The sequence below is a fragment of the Phascolarctos cinereus genome, unplaced genomic scaffold (genome assembly GCF_003287225.1).
Source record: "Phascolarctos cinereus isolate Bilbo 61053 unplaced genomic scaffold, phaCin_HiC Scaffold_2;HRSCAF=192, whole genome shotgun sequence".
NCBI classification, from domain to species: domain Eukaryota; kingdom Metazoa; phylum Chordata; class Mammalia; order Diprotodontia; family Phascolarctidae; genus Phascolarctos; species Phascolarctos cinereus.
This window is the reverse complement of record NW_027555625.1, coordinates 326116065-326136614: the sequence shown is the minus strand read 5'-3', so window position 1 is coordinate 326136614 and position 20550 is coordinate 326116065. Positions and strand designations below refer to the sequence as shown.

General features: G+C 42.2%; 1 protein-coding gene across 1 annotated transcript in view; it reads left to right on the top strand.

The window, feature by feature from the left end:
• CEP250 (centrosomal protein 250) overlaps positions 1–20550 on the top strand; it is a 47145-nt gene that overhangs the window by 11575 nt on the left and 15020 nt on the right. The window contains 16 exon segments of the mRNA XM_078150258.1: positions 696–792; positions 2439–2540; positions 4454–4612; positions 5260–5438; positions 5734–5857; positions 5859–5917; positions 6575–6719; positions 6970–7116; positions 7247–7477; positions 8560–8753; positions 9619–9746; positions 9932–10101; positions 11434–11613; positions 11993–12127; positions 12438–12581; positions 13162–13286. Of these exon segments, the coding sequence (XP_078006384.1) occupies positions 696–792; positions 2439–2540; positions 4454–4612; positions 5260–5438; positions 5734–5857; positions 5859–5917; positions 6575–6719; positions 6970–7116; positions 7247–7477; positions 8560–8753; positions 9619–9746; positions 9932–10101; positions 11434–11613; positions 11993–12127; positions 12438–12581; positions 13162–13286 (2319 nt within the window).

Here is a 20550-nt window from a genome sequence, read left to right as displayed (position 1 = left end):
AAAGCTTCAGAAGACATGGTAGAAATAGAAAGGGTAAATCTGGAGAAGCCCACATTCTGAGAGTGCCAGAATTAAGGGGAAATCCTTGAAGACTGAAAGGCAATTTAGGACAAATAAAAGGAAGTTTCAGTTTACAAAGTAGGTGGTTATACCTTTAAAAATGAGACAGGCTGAAAATACAAATAACTTCAAAAAGGACAAACTCAAGGATGACAGATTTATAATGGGTGGTTCAGAAAAATAAAGATATTTGAGGATGTCCTTAGTCTTTAAAGTTGACAAAATAGCTATAAACTATAACATACTAATAGCTGCCCCCATTAGAGACAGAATTCTAGCTAGAGGGATCATAAGTCTGTCCCATTTTGGCAATTCTGATGTTCTTATTGGCTCCAGGGTACTTGACATCAAGACTAACCTGGGCCTGGAGAGCTCCCAGCCCAGGCTTTCCTTCACCTTTCAAGCCCCAAAGCAAGTGTTCCAGCCTTGAGTTGTGGTAAATTTGTGCATGTGTTCTGAATTGCTTTTGGTTTCAACCCAATTCTACGCGTTAGCGTTGTGTGATACTGACAGTGCACAGAGAGGGTTCTGGGAGCACCAGAGAAATGTAGTGGGATTTGCTAGAAAAGAGTGCTAAGGGGTGTTTTCACCAATGAACTGACCATTCTACAGTAATGTTGTGCCCTCCTCCTTAGGGTGACTGAACTTTCTGCTTTGCTAGCTCAAAGTAAAAAGCAAAATGAGGAGCAGGAAAAGATGATGAAGGCTCTGAAGGACACCATGGATATCCTGGTATGTAGTTTATATCAATAAGTAACCAGTTGAAGGATTTAGTGAAACCCCTCAGTTTGGACTAAGAACCAAATTTGCCAAAAACCTGAAGATGTGTAGGACAATTCTGATAAAACATATTTAGTGTGTTCCCTTGGCAGTGTGAGGCTGACTCACATTTTAAAAGGAAAAGTGACTAAAGAAGAAGGTAGCCGGACTATTGAATGGTCTGGAAATCATATCTTGAGGAACAGCTGAAGAAACTAAGATGTATTGCCTGGATAAAAGACACTTGAGGTGGGACATGATCACTGTCTTTAAATACCTAAGTACTATAATTTGATAGGAGTAGGTTTACTCTGTTCCAGAGGACAGACCAAAACATAGAAAGAATCTTACTCTGAATGAGTACTTTCTGTCAGAGCTTTCCAATAATAGAATGGGCTGACTTGTGAGGTAGTGAACTTCCTAATACGGGGGTGCTATAGGGACTAGATGGACCTGTATCAGGGCTGATTTAGTGGGGATTTCTGTAGAGATGGAAATTGGATTACTTGACCACTAAAATCTTTTTCAACTTCAAAATCCTTTAAGATCCTATAGTTCTAGGCTGTTTGTGATGTGGCTTAAAAGGAACTAGACCTGCTTTGATCCTCTTAGATCTGTAAGCACTCATCAGCACTGACACAATTGAAGGAATTAAAAGAGAAATCTATTTTAAGTGTTATCTCCAGCCTTGCTACTAAGATTTTTTTTTCTCAGTGGTTGGCCTCAGGCACCAATTTGCTGCTCTAGTGGCAGCATGTATCTCTCTTTTTTAAAAAATTTATTTAGCTTTTTGGTGAGACAGTTGGGGTTAAGTGACTTGCCCAAGGTCACACAGCTAGTAAGTGTCATGTGTCTGAGACTGGATTTGAACTCATGTCCTCCTAAATTCAAGTCCAGAGCTCTATCCACTGTGCCACCTAGCTGCCCCAGCATGTATCTCTTGTCTGGTCCCTTTTAAGGCACTCTTGGCTTCTCTGGGTAACGAAGGGGGAGGTAGGATTGGATAAACATCTTTACAGTAAACAGAAAGGTAGCATGTTATAGTTTTAAGAGTACTGGACCCATTCAGAAGAGACCTCATTTCAAATTCGTCTTCTGAAACTTACTTGCTATGGATGAGTTACTTCCCTCATCTCCAGAGTGAGTATAATATTACTTGTAGTAGCATGGCTCAAAGAAGAGATATGAGAAAATTCCCCCACCCCTCCTGTCAACAGAGCTGAAAGGTCCATAAGTATGGTATATTGTACGTATTCTCAGACTTTTTCGATATATTGATCAGTTATGCTGATTTTTTTCCCCTCTTTTTCTTTTTTGTCCTAAAAAATACCATTTATTATACAGGCTAGTTCTCTGGGTGTGGAAGAGAGAGGGATACTGGGGAGAAATACAATGATGTAAAAAAATGATGATAATAAAAACAATTTTAAAAATAATACTCGAAACACCTCACAAAGTTTTTGTGGGGACCAAATGAGATAGTTTGTTGAGCACTTTGCAAATCTTAAAATGCTATGTAAGTATTGGCTGTTTAAGGGCAATAGGACTATTGTGGCTAGGGATATATAGCTCTAGTTTGCAAGTTCCTAGCTCGTGTCTATGTTCCACTTCTCATTTAGGAGACAGATCGTTCAGAATTAATGGAACATGAGGCATCTCTCACCAAAAATGCCTGGGAAGAGAAGTTATCTCTGCAGCAAGTGATCAAGGACATAACGCAGGTATGAATAAGCCAGAGATACCTCCTTTGGGTAACCAAGACTACTTATCACTCACCTTCCCACGAATCCCTCTCCTGTTTTTGAGTTTTCTCTCATAGTCCAAAGAAATTCATCAGTTTAAGCTTAGGACTTAATGGGTGATTTTTCTTGGGGTTACGTGTAGAGAAAGACTGTGAGATGGAAATATGAAAGAGATAAAACTAAGCATTAGTGGTCATTTTTAAGTACTAGGAAAGGTGAAGCCTCTACCTACCCATTGAGGTCTCTCTTTCTTTTCACTGATTGCCATATTTGGGGCCAGAAACTAGATTAGGTTCCTATTAAATGAAAGTCATATTTTTTACTTTTCCTTTATTTTCTATAAAGAACCTTTTATTAATGATTCATCAATATGTATCCTATTGATACCCTGGATTTTGGGTTTAGGGTAGGGATGATGGAGTTTTATCTTATCTTTCAGAATAAGGGATCACTAGTATGTTACATACTGGAATCATATCCTCTTCCCCCTAAAAATCTCAACAGGTTGAAAAGATGAGTTGAATCTAACAAAATGAAATCAATAGAAATAAATATATAGTCCTATAATGATGTTCAAAAAGTCAGCTGCAGAAGTGTAGAATGGGGAAGGACTTCTTTAGACAATAGATAATGTGAAAAGGATCTGGATGAGATAGATATAGGTAGGTAGGTAGATAGATAGACAGAGATAATTTTTTTCCTCCAAATCAACTGCAAGTTGATCGAAAATCAACACACAATAACCAAAAAGTTTAATTCTGTCTTAGGCTGCATTAATGAAGTAGTGTCTAGAAGGCAGACAGCATTCCCACCATACTCTGTAGTGGTCAGACCATAACTGAATTATACCTTTGTATCCAGTTCTAGGTAACACATTTTAGGAGGGACATTAAAAAACTGAAGTTTGCCCAGAAGAAGGGAACAGAATGGTGGAGGGTCTGGAAGTCATGTTACATAAGCATATATTGAAGTAACTGAAGTTATTTAGCCTGGAGAAGAAAAGACTAAGGGGAGACATAATCATTGTCTTCAGAAGTAAAGGGCTGAAAGAGGCATTAATTTGCCTTGTTCTAAGTAATTCTAGAGGTGAGAATCAGGACTAGTAGTTAGAAGTTATAAGGAGGCAGATTTCAGCTCTCTAGAAGAAAACTTTTCTAATGGTTGATGCTGTCTGATGACAGTAATGAGCTGTAATGAGCTAATCTGAGAGACCTAAACTCCATTAAAGGAAATGTTCAAGCAAAGATGAACACAGGCACTTGTAGCATGGTGAAGGACCTTTAGTCATATTATGTGAAGACTGGTTGAAGGAATTAGATATGTTTAGCTGGGAAGAGAAAACTGAAGGTGGGCATGAAAGCTCTCTTCAATCATTTGAAAGGCTTTTGTGTGGAAACAGGTTTAGACTTGTTCTATTTGGCTGCAGAGGGTAGAACCAGGAATTATGGGTACAGGTTACAAAATGGCAGTTTAGGTTTGATGTTAGGAAAAAATTTCCTAGCAATGAGTCCAATATTTGCATGGGCCACCTCAAGAGGTGGTGATTCCCTCTCCTTGGATGTTTTCAGGAGGAGGTTGGACGACCACTTTTTGGGTATTATATAATTCTTTTTGTGGATGGATTGGACTAAATGGCCACTCTAATTCCTTTCAGCTCTCAAATGTGATTCTGGGAATATTTTAGAAGGGATTTGGGAATTGGGTAAAAGCTTGAACGAGGTGACCCTTAAGGTTCCTTCTAACTCTAAAATTTCTGTGACTGAGAATGTAGGTTGATGGGGCTTTACATACAGAATCCTCTGTAGGAGATAGAACCTTTCCTAGACTTGGTTCCCCTTTGGACATTTAGTGTTGTCTGGGGGTAGTAGCAACATTTCCACATTGTGTTTCAGGTAGTGGTAGATGATGAGGACAGTGAGAACAAAGGTTCTGGACTAGAGAGCTCCCTAGAGCTAGAGTCCAGTGGCTTCTGCCAGCTCCTTTCTGAAGATCCAGATAAGGTTCTTACATTGGTGCGCTCGGCTCTGGCTAAGAAGCGCCAGGCAGTGCAGGTAAGAGGATGTACTCCCTGTTCCACAGGCCTAGGGCATCTGGGCTGTCCACACTCCACATTCCTCCTTAGCCTCATCTGACCCTCTCACCTAGAAGGGCTTTAATGCTTTTAAGTATCTTTTCCTAGTTACAAAAAAAATATCCTTTTACTTCCTCATCTGTCTAATTAGTATGTGTAGTAGTAGTAGTAGTAGTAGTAGTAGTAGTAGTAGTAGTATGCTTGTGTAAAGTGACACAGGCCCCCCTCACATAACACTGTATGAGAATTGCAACTGAGTTATGATTATAATAGAGGAGGGCTTCAGGGATTTTAGCCATTCCCAAGCTCAGAACCTTTGCCTCAGTGCCCTTGTTTCCTGTCCCCTTCCTCCAGCCCCAGATCTCCCTGCTACTCTTTTATCTGCGTATCCCGTCATAAAGTCCCCAGACTTTCCTCCTTACTTCCCTGACTCTCAAACTTAAAAAGGATCATGCCTTAGAAATGGTGGGAGCCCAGAGACCTCAGAAGCCCAGTTTTAATGACACCTCATTTCTGTTGTTGATTTGGCCCTGGCTTATTACACCCAGCCTCACCTGTTAATCTCTTGCATCCCTCCCATAATCATCATTTGCTCTGCTGCCTTGTTCCTTTTACACTTCCCTCCAGGGCCTAAGGCAGCAGCTTTCAACCTGTCAGGAGGCTGTGAGCTTCTGGCAGCATCAGCATACCCAGTGGGAGGAAGAGGGCGAGGCCCTGAGGCAGCGACTCCAGAAGCTCACTGGGGAACGGGACATCCTGGAGGGACAGACCCAGGGCCTCCAGGGGGAGGTGGACTCTCTCAACAGGTAAGCAGTCTGGCTGGTTGGTCACTGAGCCTTTCTGCCCCTGTCTGCTTCCACTTTTGAGAAGAAGGGGAAGAGCCTCACTCTGGGACTTGTCTATCCCATCCTGCATGATACTTTCTTGAAACCTCACGTCTTCATTGCTGTCTGTTGTACTTACATTGAACCCTTCTGGTCCAAGGAAAATCTTTGGCCCCAGAAACAAAGGTGAGAAATTCAGGGGAAGCACCTGCTGATGTCTGGCATGGGTAAAGAATTTTGGTCCCAGAGTCTGTGGTCACTCCTGTTCTCCTCGCAGGAATCGAGAGCACCTGGAAAAGGCTAGGGAGGAGCTCCAGCAGCAGCTGGAGGTCCTGGAACAGGAGGCCTGGCGCCTCCGCAGAGTCAACACAGAGCTTCAGCTGCAGGGGGACTTGGCTCAGGGGGGAGAAGGTGGAGCAGGAAGAGCAGCTGCAACAGGCTGTTCGAGAGAGGGATTGCCTGTGAGTATTGCCACATCTGCTTTCCCTTTGGTACCTGACTTAAAATGCCCCTCCAAGCTTTTGCCCTTTTGTCTTTTCCTGTCCACCAACATACACTTTGTTGGAGAATGAGTCAATAAGAAGCCTGTCTGAAATTGGGTCTAATTAAGTGACTGTTTTGTGGTGGGGGAAGAGCCCCAAAAGGAGGCAAGAAAGGGGAATCTGGGCTGGAAGGTCAAAATTGGCATTTTGTTTAACTAATAAACTTTGATGAAGCTCATATTAAATAGACATTTTAATAGTTTCCCCAAAAGATCATATAGGATCATAGGGTCGTTGATTGAAAGCCAGAAAGGGACCTCAGAGGTTGTCTAATGCAAACTCCACTCCTCCTCATTTTAAAGACAAAGAAACAGGCCCAGATGGGTGAAGTCACTTGCCTAAGACAAAATCACAGAAAGTAAGTGGCAAAGCCAGGATTCAGACCTGGACCCTGATTCTAAATCTGGTACTGTTTCCCTGGTATAGGTCCCTACCGTTAAGGATCTTACAGTCTAGGAGGGAGAATATACACACACATAACTGTCATAGACAGTTTACTAGGAGTAGACAGCCCACTGAGGTGTGTGCAGTCGTGTTTTCATCAAGGATCTCTTCTCTCATTCCTTCTTCCTATAGTCAGGAGACTTTGAAGGGCCTGGAAGCCAGACAGTCTGCATCACTGAGTGAGCTGATCACCCTGAAGGAAGCGCTAGAGAAGAGCCATTTGGAAGAGGAGCTGCTGAATCAAGAGAGAGCAGAGGTGGCAAGAGCCCTGGCCAAGGTATAGACTAACCTTGTCCCTCAGCTACGATGAGCAGAAAGATGTGTCTCTGGAGAGAGGGTATGTGACCCATCTCCTTTAACCCGGAGAGAACAGAAAGGTAGCTTCACAGGGGCCTTGCTCAGAATTTAAGCAGGAAGAGGATCCTGCAGTCAGCTTAGCTGTAGGAAAAGAAGGAAGCTGGGGTGGGATATTTGAGCTGTTTGGGAAGGCAGAAAAGGAGAAAATCTTCATCTCTTTTTGTTTATAGGCAGAACAGTCAATTGCTGAGCTGACAGGAGCAGAGAGCACCCTCAAGGTGGAAGTAGCTGATCTTCGGGATACAGCAGTCAAGCTGAGTGCACTGAATGAAGCCTTGGCCTTAGATAAAGTGAGGCTAAACCAGCAACTCTTGCAGGTGAGCTAGTGGAATCCCACTCCATCCAAGCTCAGCATCTGCTCCCTAAACCGCATATTTGTTTTACTGACATCTGTTTCTTGCCTCCCATTCCCTCTCTCTTAACACCTTTAACTTTGGGGGATTACAGTTAGAGCAGGAAAACCAGTCTGTCTGTGCTAAAGTAGAATCAGCAGAGAAGGCCAGGAGTGCTGTGCAGATGGAACTGGATGAATCTGAAAGGAGAAAGGAGGCCCTCTGGACAGAGAAGGCTCACCTTGAGATACAGCTACAGCAAGCAAAGGATGCTGAGACAGAGCTGCAGGAGGATCTAAGCAGGATGAGAGAAGAGAAGACAGAAAGCCAGGAGAAATTGGATGAGGTGAGAGGACTCAGCACAGACCAATAGTCAGAGGCAGGTGGTTCATTGGAATGTGCACTGGATCACTAGTCAAGGGCCTGACTTCACATTGCAGCGCTGCCATTGAGCACCTGTGTTACCTTAGACAAGTTACTTACCCTCTCTGGTGTTCAGTCTCACATCTCTAAAATGAAGGGTTAGACAAACGTTTCTCCCAGCCCTAAGTCTGTGAGGTTATGGCCTTAGTGCAGTGGTTCTCCAGTATCTCGATGCTACAGCCCTTCTTGAGGGCTCCCCTGACCACAGTAACCCTCAAAAACAAAACCAAAACACCAACGTTGTTTCTACCATCAAAGCAGCTATTTGAAGTTCTCTGGCTCTCATTTTCCCCTTAGCTCCACAAGAATTATATAAGCTGCCACAGGAAGAAAACTTCAGCTCTGTTGTTTGCCTTTGTACTTTTTTTTCTCTTTTGAGTTCTGAAAATCCTCACAGTAACTGATATTTCCTTTCTGCAGTTCCTTGAGAAAAGTAGTGCCAGTATTTTTATGTCTATTTTATAGATGAAGAAACTGAGGCTAGGGGCATGGGGGAGGGGGAAGCTATGAATCTTGGCCTTCTAATTTCAACTATAGCATATTGGTTCCTTGCCTTTAAGCTCCTTAGAAGGCCAACCCCTAATTTTTCGAACATGACTTTATGGTTCTTCTCTTCCTGTTTTCCAGACTACGCATATCACTTCATAACTAGCATCATCCCAAGGGACTGAAGCCTTTTGTAAGGGACTAGAGTAGTTTCACCATCAGTAGTCATAGATAGCTTTTCACCATTAAATCATCATGGACAAGCTGGATTCATTAAGATACTTGTAGCCTTGTTTCTGGAAAGAATCTCATTAACCTGCCTGTCTTCATTTCACGTGTTCTCATCTCAAACACACACAAAATCCCAAAGGTCCTACTTGACAGTAGATCCTTCCAGTGTTCTGTGGCCAAGCTATAAGAATCCCAGTGTGGGAAGCGGCTCAAGGAATGATCTCTTCTGCCTCATTCCCTTCCCCCGCTCTTCCTCTCGCCCTCATTTCCTTTTTTTACTCTTCTTAGGTACGGCACCAGTTGGAGGTGGCTGCTGCAGAGCTGGAGCAGCTGCAGCAGGAGACAGCTCGGCAAGGGCTTCTTCGGGAGAGGTTGAGCCAGGAGAAGGAGGCCCTGGTCCGAGACAAGGCTGCCCTGGAGGTGCACTTGAAGGCCTTGGAGCGAGACCGACAGGATCTTTCTGAGCAACTACTGGAACTCAGGTTGGAACCTCTGTCACATTGTCAGCTCAGGTGTCCCCACTCTCTAATCTATTCTTCATATAGCTGCCAAAGGGTATCCCAAAAGCCCACATGTGACCCTGTCTCCCAGTGGCTCCCTATTACTTTTAGGATCATACAAACTCTGCTTAACAGTTTAAAAGCCTTCACAACCAGCCTCCAACCTACCTTCTTAGGCTTATTATACATTATTCCCTTTCAGCCACTCTACAGAGTCTGGTCAAATTGCCCTTCTTCTTGTTTCTCACACATGATGCTTCATCTCCCCTGCCTGTGCCTTTGCACTGGCTGCCCCCTTCCCTCCTAACCACTGGTATCTTTCAAGGGTCAGCACAAGCTCTGCCTTCTACATCAGATCTTTCCTCATTCCCCCCCCCCAACCATCAGTACCTCCATCCTCCATGTGGCTGAATATTTATTTTGTATACATTTTACACATACTTATAGATACTTGACTCTCCTAGTAGAACGTAAGCTCTTTCAATTTTGTCTTTGTAACCATAACACCATGATTGGTACTTAGCTGGTGTTTGATAAAAGTTGCTGACTGAATTCTAACCCATGCAGATTAGCATGAACATGGAGGTGGGTTGGCTGTGCGGACTGCCAAGTCTCTCCTACCTCAACTGCACCTATCTAAGAAAGTTAAGAATAAGTCGGGAACCCAGAGCTGGGTGTTCCCTGCCCTTCCTCTGTTGCCTGAGAATTGGTTGGCAAGCCTGTATGCTGGGGCTTGTAGCCTTCATTCCCAATTAAGGACACTTTGGAGGCTCCTAGGGGCTGCTGGGCCTGGGGAGGGTGGACATGGTCCACAGAAAGAGTCCTCCCTGACCTCTGGATCTCACAGCTCAGCCAAAGAACTGTTAGAAACCAACCTGTTTGAGGCTCAGCAGCAGAGCTCTCTGATGGAAGTTACCAAGGAGCAGCTGGTGGTGCAGATTCAAACAATCACACAAGCCAAGGAGGTGATCCAAGGTGAGGGCCAGGTTGGCCTAGGACCCTTCCCTTTCAGAAAAGCTGAGAGGCATCAAGGCCCTGGGAGTAGCTGGGGGTCTGCTCCTGGGCAGGTCTCAGTCCTGGAGAAGGGTCTATCACATTCCCTTGTGGAGGGCTGGGCCTTGCCCATGAGGTCAGAGCATAAGCTCAACCCCCTTTTTCAGGGGAGGTGAAATGCCTTCAGATGGAACTGGAAGCAGAGCGACAGCAGGCAGAGCAGGAGCGGGACATGGTGGCCAAACATCGGGACCAGATAGAGCAGGAGGGTCAGGCAGCTCTGCAGAGGCAGCAGGCCAGCTATGAAGAAGAACTACACCTGCTGCAGGAGAAGAGGGTAAGGTGACTGACAGGCTGGGGAGTACAAGCCCTGGTCTGGACTGACAAGAGTACCCCCATGATAAGAGTGCTCTCCCACTTTTGTTGGAGAGATGCCTATCCTTGCCAAAGAAATGGAATCCTTTATCTAGCCTTGTGAATAAGATAAATTAGGAGAAGGAACCCCTGGGATTTGGATTAACTAGGAGTTAGGCCGTTAATAGGTAGGGGAAGAGAATCCATCCCTTCATGGGAACAGAACTGTCTGTTGGGTACTTATGTGGAGTCACTTGTCAGAGCCCAGGGCCAGAATAAGGATGGTGGGAAATGCTCTCATTTGCCAACATATTCCTAAAGCCAGGTTCTCCAGCAGAGATTTTCACATAACACCAAATCACCACCACCACTACCACCTCAAAAAATAAATGTAAATAGGTTTCCATTAACCTCAGAACTAGCCACACTTACTCGCCTCATCCGTCTCAGTTCTCTAGGCTTTGACTAATAAGATCTCTATACTCTGGTCAGGCTGAATATCAGAGGTCATGATTGGAACGCAGAGAGGCTTAGTATCTCCTCTTTTTTCCCTTCTCTCATTATTCACATAATCACACTGACCTTTAAAGACAGGACCAGTGAGGTCCCTGATGTGTAGTAGGAGGGGATTGTTCTCTTGTGCATCTTGATCTTCTACCATAGCCATCTTTCTTGATCCTAAATTCTTCGTTATCCATCCTACTATTCTAGGCTCTAAGGCTTCTTTTGTTAGCCCATCTGAAATAAGCTTTATAATTCTTAGGCTGCTGAAATGTACAATATAAATGTTAATGATAATTGTTATCATCATTGTCATTATTATTTTTGCAGTGGATGTGATTTGTCCTTGCATATTGTAACTACAACTTCTGCATAGTTTCTTCCATGAATCTAGGAGCCAGAGTGCTCCCAGCACAAGCAAGAATTAGAAGAAGCATGGGAATATATAGGACAGGGAACTGTGAGAAGCTGAGGAAGCTACCTGTGGAGGCCAGCATAGCTCTGGCATAGGTAGATGGAGTAGTGCCCAGAGGAAGTCATGTGGAGCATTAAGTGATTGCAAGTTTTCTAAGGCTTTGACAGTCCCGACACCCTGGGGACTCTTTTAGGTTGGTAGATATCCTAGAAAGAACTGGTGCTGCTCCTGCTCAAGTATAACATCCTGATTAGAGTGTGCCTAAATTCTAGAATTGCCAATCTCTGGCTTTCCTGGAGTTCTTTTCTCTCACTGGGACCAATAAGTGACATTAGGCAGCTAGAATTTGCTACCTTGCTTCGCCCATCTGTGCTGATGCAGTTTCTTCCATGTGGCCAGGAGATGGACCACGCTAAGCACAAGCAGGAATTGGAGGCCATCTTAGAACAAATGGAAAGGGAGAAAGTGGACCTGCGGGAGACCTGTGAGAAGAAGTTAAGGGAGCTGCAGGAAGAGTCCGAAGCTGTCCAGGCACAGAGGATAGAGGATCATGCCCAGGCTGAGAGCAACAGATGTCAGGTAGGGAATAAGTCTAAGAATACCCCTTTGATTCAGTATTACCTCCAACATTTGCCCATTCTTCCTCTCTGATAAATTTGTGCTATGCAGTGAATTGGTCACAGCTGTGGTGGTGAACTGATGCTCTGGAAGAATTAACATTATCTTCCTTGGGTTATTACCGCAAACACACAGTACTTTCAGGACTTCCTGGTTCTGATTGTCAGATAAATTAAGACATTTCCTGACTTTCAGCCTTGAGCTCTGTTCTCAGTGCCAGCTGATTAAGCCAGATGGTCTTATAGCAGGTATGGCCTAATGGCTACAAGGGTGGTGAGTATGGAAATCCTGTTTTGAGCACCTTTGCTCTAATGTACACCTCTCTTGTCTCTGTGTGCAGATGCAGCTAGAGATAGAAAAGGAAAGGATGTCACTACTGGAGACACTCTTGAAGACCCAGAATGAATTAGCTGATGCTGGCCAGCAGCTAGAGCGGCTGAGGCAGGACATGAAGACCCAGAAGTTAAAGGAGCAGGTAGGGAGCCTGGCCCTGTTCATGATGGAGTGAAAACTGCCATTAGTTCCGGGAGCTAAGCAGAAAGAAGATATGTGGTGGAGAGCCTGAGATAACCATGAAAACTCACTGAAGAGATGAAAAGAAAAATGGGTTAGAGGGCTCTCTTAGATGAAGAAGTGGTTACAGTGGAGGAATTAAAAGTTGTCTACTCAATTTGAAAGGGCACATAGACCATGAGACATTTGGAGCAAGGTTGAGAGTTTAAGCCCCTATAGACAAATGAGCTGAGTCACTGCTTCCCACTTATCTTGTCTTTTCTCCTTCACAGGAGAATATGGAGAGCCTTTGGGCCCAGCTGCAGGAGGCTCAGAAGGCTCTGAAGGAGACAAGAAGAAAGCACCAAGATGACTTTGCCACCCTCCAGGAAGAGACGAACATCCTGTTGCAGCAAAGAGAAAGCCTACAGAAACAGGTCATCTAGAGCCCTGGCCCCCAAGGCATTGTGGGGGAAATGTAAAGCTGCTTTCCTAAACGGCTCTTCGTGCTGTGGGGTTTTCTTTTTAAAGTAAAGGAAGTGCAGGATCAAGTGAGCATTGTCTGCTCTTCTTCCTATCAGAACTTCTTGGGGATTAAGGGCTACTCCAGGCTGGAATGTGTTCCTTCCACATTTATTGAGAGGAGTTTCCTTCCCTTAGTAGGAAGCCCTTTCCTCTGGCCCCTGCTCTTTGCTCATACCCATTCCCTGTGGATTTAGTTATATTCACCTAAGATCATTTGCCTGCTCTGTGACTTTGGAGCAGCAGAGAATTCTCCCTCCTCCCTCCCCAGCAGTGTGTGAAGCAGAGGACACAGATGTCTAAGTAAAAACCACATAGTGGTTGCCAGAGATGAGGGAGAGGAACTGGTAGAAAGTCACTGACTTTCCTAAAAAGTGCATGTATACTTGTAATAGGCCAAATAATAGTGACAGAACTGAAGAACCCTCAAGCCCCTAAGACCCTGAGCGATCGCTCCTCCCAACCTCCTGGCGCCTCATGCTGTTGCTTTTCCAGGTGCGAGACTTGAAGGCCCAACTAGTCAGTAGTGAAGACTCACGTAGGCTGGCAGAACACAAGGCTCAGCAGCAGCTACAAGAAGCCCAAGAGTGTACTCGTGTACTGGAACAGGAAAAAGCCAGGTAGGCAGCTCGAGCTATCCAGCCATGCTGTACAGGGAGACGTCTGGCTACCATGCATGTCATAAGTCTAGTCAAATCTTCAGCCAGCCAACCAACGGGTTAACACCTGTCACTGTCCCGGGTCTGTCTATGCTAGGTGCTCTGAGGGTGTTGTGTCAGGGTTACAAGAGATATGAGAGCCACAGTCCCTGCCTTCAGAGCTTATCTAGTTGCTGAAATAAGAGTATTGTATGTTAGTAAATAACCAATCAACAACCATTCATTAAGCTTTTACTGTGTGTCAGGCACATAATTTAGAAATAAGTGGGCTATAGATTATGACAGCTTTAGGCAGCTAGGTGTCAAAGTAGATAGAGTGCTGAGTCTGGAATCAGGAAGACCCATTTTTCTGATTTCAAATGTAGCCTCAGACACTAGCTGTGTAAACCTGGGCAAGTTCCTTTACTCTGTCTCTGTTTCTCCATCTGTAAAATGAGCTGGAGAAGGAGATGGCAAAGCACTCCAGTATCTTTGCTAAGAAAACCCCAAATGGGGCCACAAAGAGTTGGACACAACTGAAAAAACAACTGAACAAAACCCAATCCCTTCATTTTATAGAAAAGGAACCTGACTTGCCCAAGATGGATAGTAAGTATTGTGGCAAGATTCAAAATCAAGTCCTCTTACCCCAAATCCATCAATATTCTTTCTAACACACCAAGAAACAGGGATAGACAAATACAGGTTAGTGACCCAAAAAATAGTATTCAGGGTAAAGTAAGTAGTTCTTTTGTACTATACTACATCTGCGTTATTGTATGTCCAGTTAGTATAGCTACATTTTAGGGAGAAGGGCTCCAGAGGAGGGCTCAATGAAGATGGTGGGTATGTCATAAAATGTAACCATGTCGTAAAATTATCAGTTAAAGGAACTGGGAATATTTAACCTGAAGAATAAAGTACTTAGTGTTGTCATCTGGAAAAGGGATTAGATTTGACCTATTTGATGTCATAGGGCAGGGTTAGGATCAATAAATGGAAGTTTCCCAAATGGGAGCAGAGGGAGATTTCAACTCAGCATAAGGGAGAATTTTCCAACAATTAAGAGATTCCTGGATATGGAATGGGCTGAGCAAAGTCATTAAGTTCCCCATCTTTAGAAGTATTCAGGAAGAGGTTGGTTAAGCATTTTTTTTTGAGGAAATTGGGGTTAAGTGACTTGCCCAGAGTCACACAGCTAGTAAGTGTCAAGTGTCTGGTCTGAGACCAAATTTGAACTCAGGTTGTCCTGACTTCAGGGCTGGTGCTCTATCCAGTGCGCCACCTAGCTGCCCCGGTTAAGCATTTTGTGACAGATGTAGAGGGAATGAATTGTTTAGGTAAGAGCTGGACCAAATGGATTCTATAGTCCCTTCTAATCCTGAGTCCATGAATCTCTCTGCGAAACCTTTACTATTCACTTCTGCCTTCAGTGATCTCTTCCCAGTATGAATTCCTGTAGTACTAGTGTTCTGTACCACTCATTTGGCAATTAGTTTATACCGAGTTTCTGACTTCCCAATTAAGTCTCTTTATCTCTTTGTATCCATAATACTTAGCCCAAATTCCTATATATAAGAGGATTCAGTAAATGTTGAATGAATGAATGATTATGAATGTTATGAATAATATGAATGATAACTTGAGCTAGGTCTTAAAGGATAGATTCAATTTAGATAGGTGAAAAAGGAGGAGGTAGGGATGGGGAAATAGAATGGAATAGCTGAGAAGAAAGTCCTTTCTGGGAATTTACTTCTTGTTTCTTGGTCCACATGGTTTAATTATAGGTTCTTTGCTTCCTCTCTCTTCTTAGCCTTTTCCATATGTCTATCTTATTGGGTCTGCCTGACAGTAGCTCTTGCTTTTCCAGTCCTAGACCTCTGTTTCTTTTCTTTCAGTTTATAAAAATGAGAACTATGTTTGACATCTAGAGACTGGCAATCACCTTGCTTCTGGCCTATTCAGTACTGCTCATACCATAAGTATTAATTCTAGTCTCTTGTTTCACTATGTACTCTGAGGGGAGGTCCTTAACCTTTGTGTCCTGGATTCCTTTGGCTATTTGGTGAAGCCTAGGGACTCCTTCTGAGAGTAATGTTTTTAAATGCATAAAATAAAATACAGAAGATCGTAAAGGAAACCAGTTGATTTAAAATAGTGTATGTAGACAGCAGGATTATAATCAAGTGCAATCTAGCAGTAGGTCTAGTAACTATAATAATTTTGAAGTAGTGATGAGTATAAATGATGCTTTGAGATATACATATATATATATATATATATATATATATATATATATATATGATGTAACATGAAAATAGTTTTTATTTCTGTTGGTAACAAAGTGAGGTTCTGATAATACTACTGTAGTTTGTTACCTATATTCACAATTGAAGGAAGTGCTAAATTTCATTCAGAGTCTAGTGAAAATAAAAATGTGATTTTTTTTCCCATCCAAGTTTTTAATCCTCCTTGAAATCTGTCCCTGGACCCTGTGGATCTTGGGTTTAAAAAAAAACCTCTGAGCTATATGGAATTAGGCTGTCAGGGTGAAGGCGCCCTCTGATGGAGCTGAAGAGTGAAATTCTGAGATCCTCTTTTATAAGCAAGAAGGGTTATAACAGAAGAGTTAATAAGCAAGGGATTTAGGTGTACCTTTCATCTGTCTGGTGTTGTGACAGTAGTTTTTGCACCCTCCCATTCTTCTTTTGATATCATCCCAACATAATAGAATCACACCCAGACTTTCAGTCTAATTGGATTCCTTCTAAGATCCTGGTGTTGATAAAGTTCTAAGAGATTACATGTGTCATCTCCCCATATAATAATATAAATAAACAATTTAACCTGTTTTAGTCCCTTGTGATTTCTTGGTCATATTTACCTTTTTATGCCTCTCTTGTGTCCTGTGTTTGAATGTCAGATTTTTTATTCAGCTCTGGTCTTTTTATCAGGAGTGCTTGAAAGTTATTTCGTTAAATGTCCATTTTTCCCCCTATAAGATTATATTTATTTTGCAGGTAGGTTATTCGTGGTTGCAAATCTAACTCCTTTTGCCTTCCAGAACATCACGTTCCAAAAATATCATATCTCGCCACTTCTTTTTTTTTTTAAATTAATTTATTTTTAGTTTTCAGCAATCACTTCCATAAGCTTTTGGGTTTTAAATTTTCTCCCTCTCCCCTCCCGCCTGCCTCCCCAAAATGGCATTCAATCTGATAGAAGCTCTACGTATACATTCCTATTAAACATTTTCACATTAGTCATGTTGTAAAGAAGAATTAGAACCAATAGGAGGAGCCACAAGAAAGAAGAAACAAAACAAAACAAGAAAAAAATAAGAGCAAATAGTTTGCTTCCATCTGCATTCAAACTCCATAGTTCTTTCTTTGGATGTGGATAGCATTTTCCATCATGAGACCTTTGGAGATATCTTAGATCCTTGCATTGCTGAGAAGAGCTAAGTCTATCAAAGTTAGTCATCTCATAACATAGCTATTACTGTATAGAATGTTTTCCTGGTTCTGCTCACTGTTCACTCAGCATCAGTCCACACAAGTCTTTCCAGGTTTTTCTGAAGTCTTTTTGCTCATCATTTCTTATAGCACAATAGTATTCCATTACATTCATATACCACAACTTGTTCAGCCATTCCCCAATTGATGAGCATCCCCTCAATTTCCAATTCTTTGCCACCACACAAATAGGTGCTATAAATATTTTTGTACATGTGGGTCCTTTTCCCATTAGTATGATCTCTTTGGGATATAGCCTTAGAAGTGCTGTTGCTGGGTTAAAGGTATGCACATTTTTGTAGCTCTTTGGGCATAATTCTAAATTGCTCTTCAGAATGGTTGGATCATTTCACAACTCCATCAATAATGTGTTAGTGTTGCAATTTTCCCATGTCTTCTCCAACACTTATCATTTTCCAGTTTTGTCATGTTAGAAAATCTGATAGGTGTGATGTGGTACCTCAAAGTTGTTTTGATTCGCATTTCTTTAATCAATAGGATTTAGAGCATTTTTTCCTGTGACTATAGAGATAACTTAAATTTCTTCCCCTAAAAACTGCCTGTTCATATCCTTTGACCATTTATCAATTGGGGAATGACTTATATTCTTTTTTTAAAAATTTTATTAATTTATTTTGTTTATCAACAATCACTTCCATATGCTTTTGAATTTAAAATTTTTCTCCCCCTTCCTCCCCACCACGTTCCCCAAGATGGGGCACAATCTGATGTAAGCTATACATTTACAGATTCCTGTTAAACATATTTTCACATTAGTGAAGTTGTAAGTAAAAATTAAAACCAATAGGAGAAACCATGGAATGACTTATGTTCTTATAAATTTTACTTAGTTCTCTATATATTTTAGAAGTGAGGGCCTTAGTTCTCTATATATTTTAGAAATGAGGTCCCTATCAGAGACATTGGTTGTAAAAATTCTTTCCCAGTTTTCTGCTTCCCTCCTAATCTTGGTTGTTTTGGCTTTGTGTGTGCAGAAACTTTTCAATTTAATGTAATCAAAATTATCCACTTTGCGTTTCTTAATGTTCTCTATCTCTTGTTTGGTCATAAATTCTTCTGTTCCATGAATCTCACAGGTAAACTATTCTTTGCTCTCCCAGTTCCTCTGCTTCTTTATACAGGTAGCTGCTAAATGTTGTGTGATCTTGACTGTGGCTCAGTAGTATTTGAATTCTTTCTTTCTAGCTGCTTGCAGTATTTTCACCCTGACCTGAGAGTTTTGGATTTTGGCTACAATATCCTTTGGAGTTTTCATTTTAGAATTTCTCTAAGCACATGGCCAATGGCTTCTTTCATTTTCTGCTTTGCCCTCTGGTTCTAAAATATCTGGGCAGTTTTCCTTTATTGAAATATAATGGCTAGAATCTTTTTGTTCATGGCTTTCAAATAAACTAAGGATTCTTAAATTATCTCTTCTTGATCTATTTTCCAGTCATTTGTTTTTCCTGTCAGATATTTCACATTTTCTTTTATTTTTTCAGTCTTTTGACTTTTTTATTACTTCTTGATGTCTCATGGAATCATTAGCTTTCATTTGACCAGCTCTAATTTTTAGGAGTTACTTTCTTCAGTGAGGTTTTTGTAACTTGTTTTCCAGGCTGTTAATTCTCTTTCCATAACTTTCTGGGATAGCCCTCATTTTTTCCCCATTTTTTTCCTCTGCTGATTTTATCTGGGTTTTAATTTTTTTTTTTTTGCTCTTTTTAGATTTCTTTATCTCTTCAAGGAATTCTTATGGGCTTGTGTCCAATCTGGTTTTGTTGTTGAGGATTTTTTTGGAGGTTTTAATGTCAAGTTTTCAACTCATTTTCTTCTGTGTGTGTGTGTGTGTGAGAGAGAGAGAGAGAGAGAGAGAGAGAGAGAGAGAGAGTGTGTGTGTGTGTGTGTGTGTGTGTGTGTGTGTGTGTCTTGAGTTTCTCTGTCACTATAGTAGTTCTTTACAGTCAGATTCTTTTTTTGTTTGCTCATTCTTCCAGTTTACTTTTTGACTTTGGATATTATATTAATGTCAGCTCACTTTGCAATATGGTGGTCTGGCCTGAGTTTCTCCTGCTTCTTCTGCTTCTGCTCAATCTGGGGACTTACAAGATTTTAATGTTTCCAAAGTGGTGTGGTCCAGGCAGATGTCTGTTCACAGCCCTCCTGGTCCAAGTTCTGCAAGTTCCTGATCCGGATTTGGGTTTATTGGCATGTTTGTAGTTGAGTTTCAATAGACTGCTGATAGACTTAGTCACAGTCACCACTGGGAGGTTCTGCAGATTCAGAGTGACTGAACTGCTGGCTCCCTTTTGGTCTTGGTCTTCTGCCCTTGTTTTTCCACTGTAGGCTTATGTGAGGGGCTTACTGAGAACAGAGTTGCTACTCTGCACCTGGACTTAAGAGACACACAGCTGAGTTTTCTGGAATTTGTTTTGTGCTCAGTACTCTGCTAGGATTTAGCTAGGTCACAGCCACTTCTTTCCACCCTGGGTCTCTAGCCTGGAACTGGGTAATGGGTCACAACTGCCAGATGGCACCTATTCCTGCTCCCAGCACTAGTTCAGAGGTCCCCTGGGAGCTCTTTTTGCCCTGGTGCTCTGTCTTGGTTTCCTTTCCATCCCTGGCTGCTCTTAGTCCTACTGCTGCTTCTGCCATCTCACTGTTCTCCTGGCCAGCCCTAATCACAGTGTTTATAGACCTCTCTGTCTGTCTTCCTAAGCTGCCCTGCGCTGGAAAATTGACTCACAGTAACTTTTTCTTGGCTTTCCTAATCAAAATTTGGTTTGGTGCATTTTTTAGGTTGTTATGGAGGAGGTGTGTTGAAAGAGCTACAATACTAGCTCTCATTCCGTCATCTTGGCTCCCTCCTCACTCAGCCTACTTATGTACTAGTCTTGTGTGTAAATAACTTTGGGTCACTTCTGTAAATCCCCTCTATCTTCAGGGTAGGAAAAATTGCCACCATTGAGTATATTTAAAATAATGCTATTCAACAGACATTTATTTAGACCTTATGATGAGCAAGGCATTATGCCAGGGCCCAAGGGATACAAAGATAAAAACTACTAAGAAGGAGCTCAAAATCTACTTGCTGGGGCCTGAGAGAGGGTGTGTGATGTACCCTGGAAAGTATAATACAAGGGTAGAGCGTGACAGGGGCAAAGGAGAGATCCTGGTTAGAAAAGAGAATTTGAGGAGAGAGTGAACATTTTTCAGCTGGAAGGATCAGGGAATCTCATCTTGAAAGAAGATAAAAATTCTGAAAGGTGAGGATGAGGAAGTGTACTCTAGTATGGAGGAGGGGGTGACATATGCAGAAAACTGTGATTGTATTATAGGTTTTGAAGACTCATGATACAGGATACAGCAAGAATCATGTACACATGAAATTGTAGGATCATAGCTTTTTACCTTAATGAAAACATAGAGGTCATCTAGTCCACCAGCATCAAACTTAAATAGAAATGTATCCTTGCAGCCACATATTGACTTAGAATACCACAAATTAACAATATCTTTTTGTGTCATGTTATATTTTTATTTATTTTGTTAAACATTTCCCAGTTATGTTTTAATCTGGTTCTGCCTGGCAGCTTGCTGCTGGTGAATTTGACACTTTGATCTTGACCAACCCCTTACTTTACAGTTGGAGAAATTGAGGCCCTGAGATTTGCCAAAGGTTATACAGGTCACAGGTAGTAGAACTAGAATTTGAACCTCTGACTCCAAGT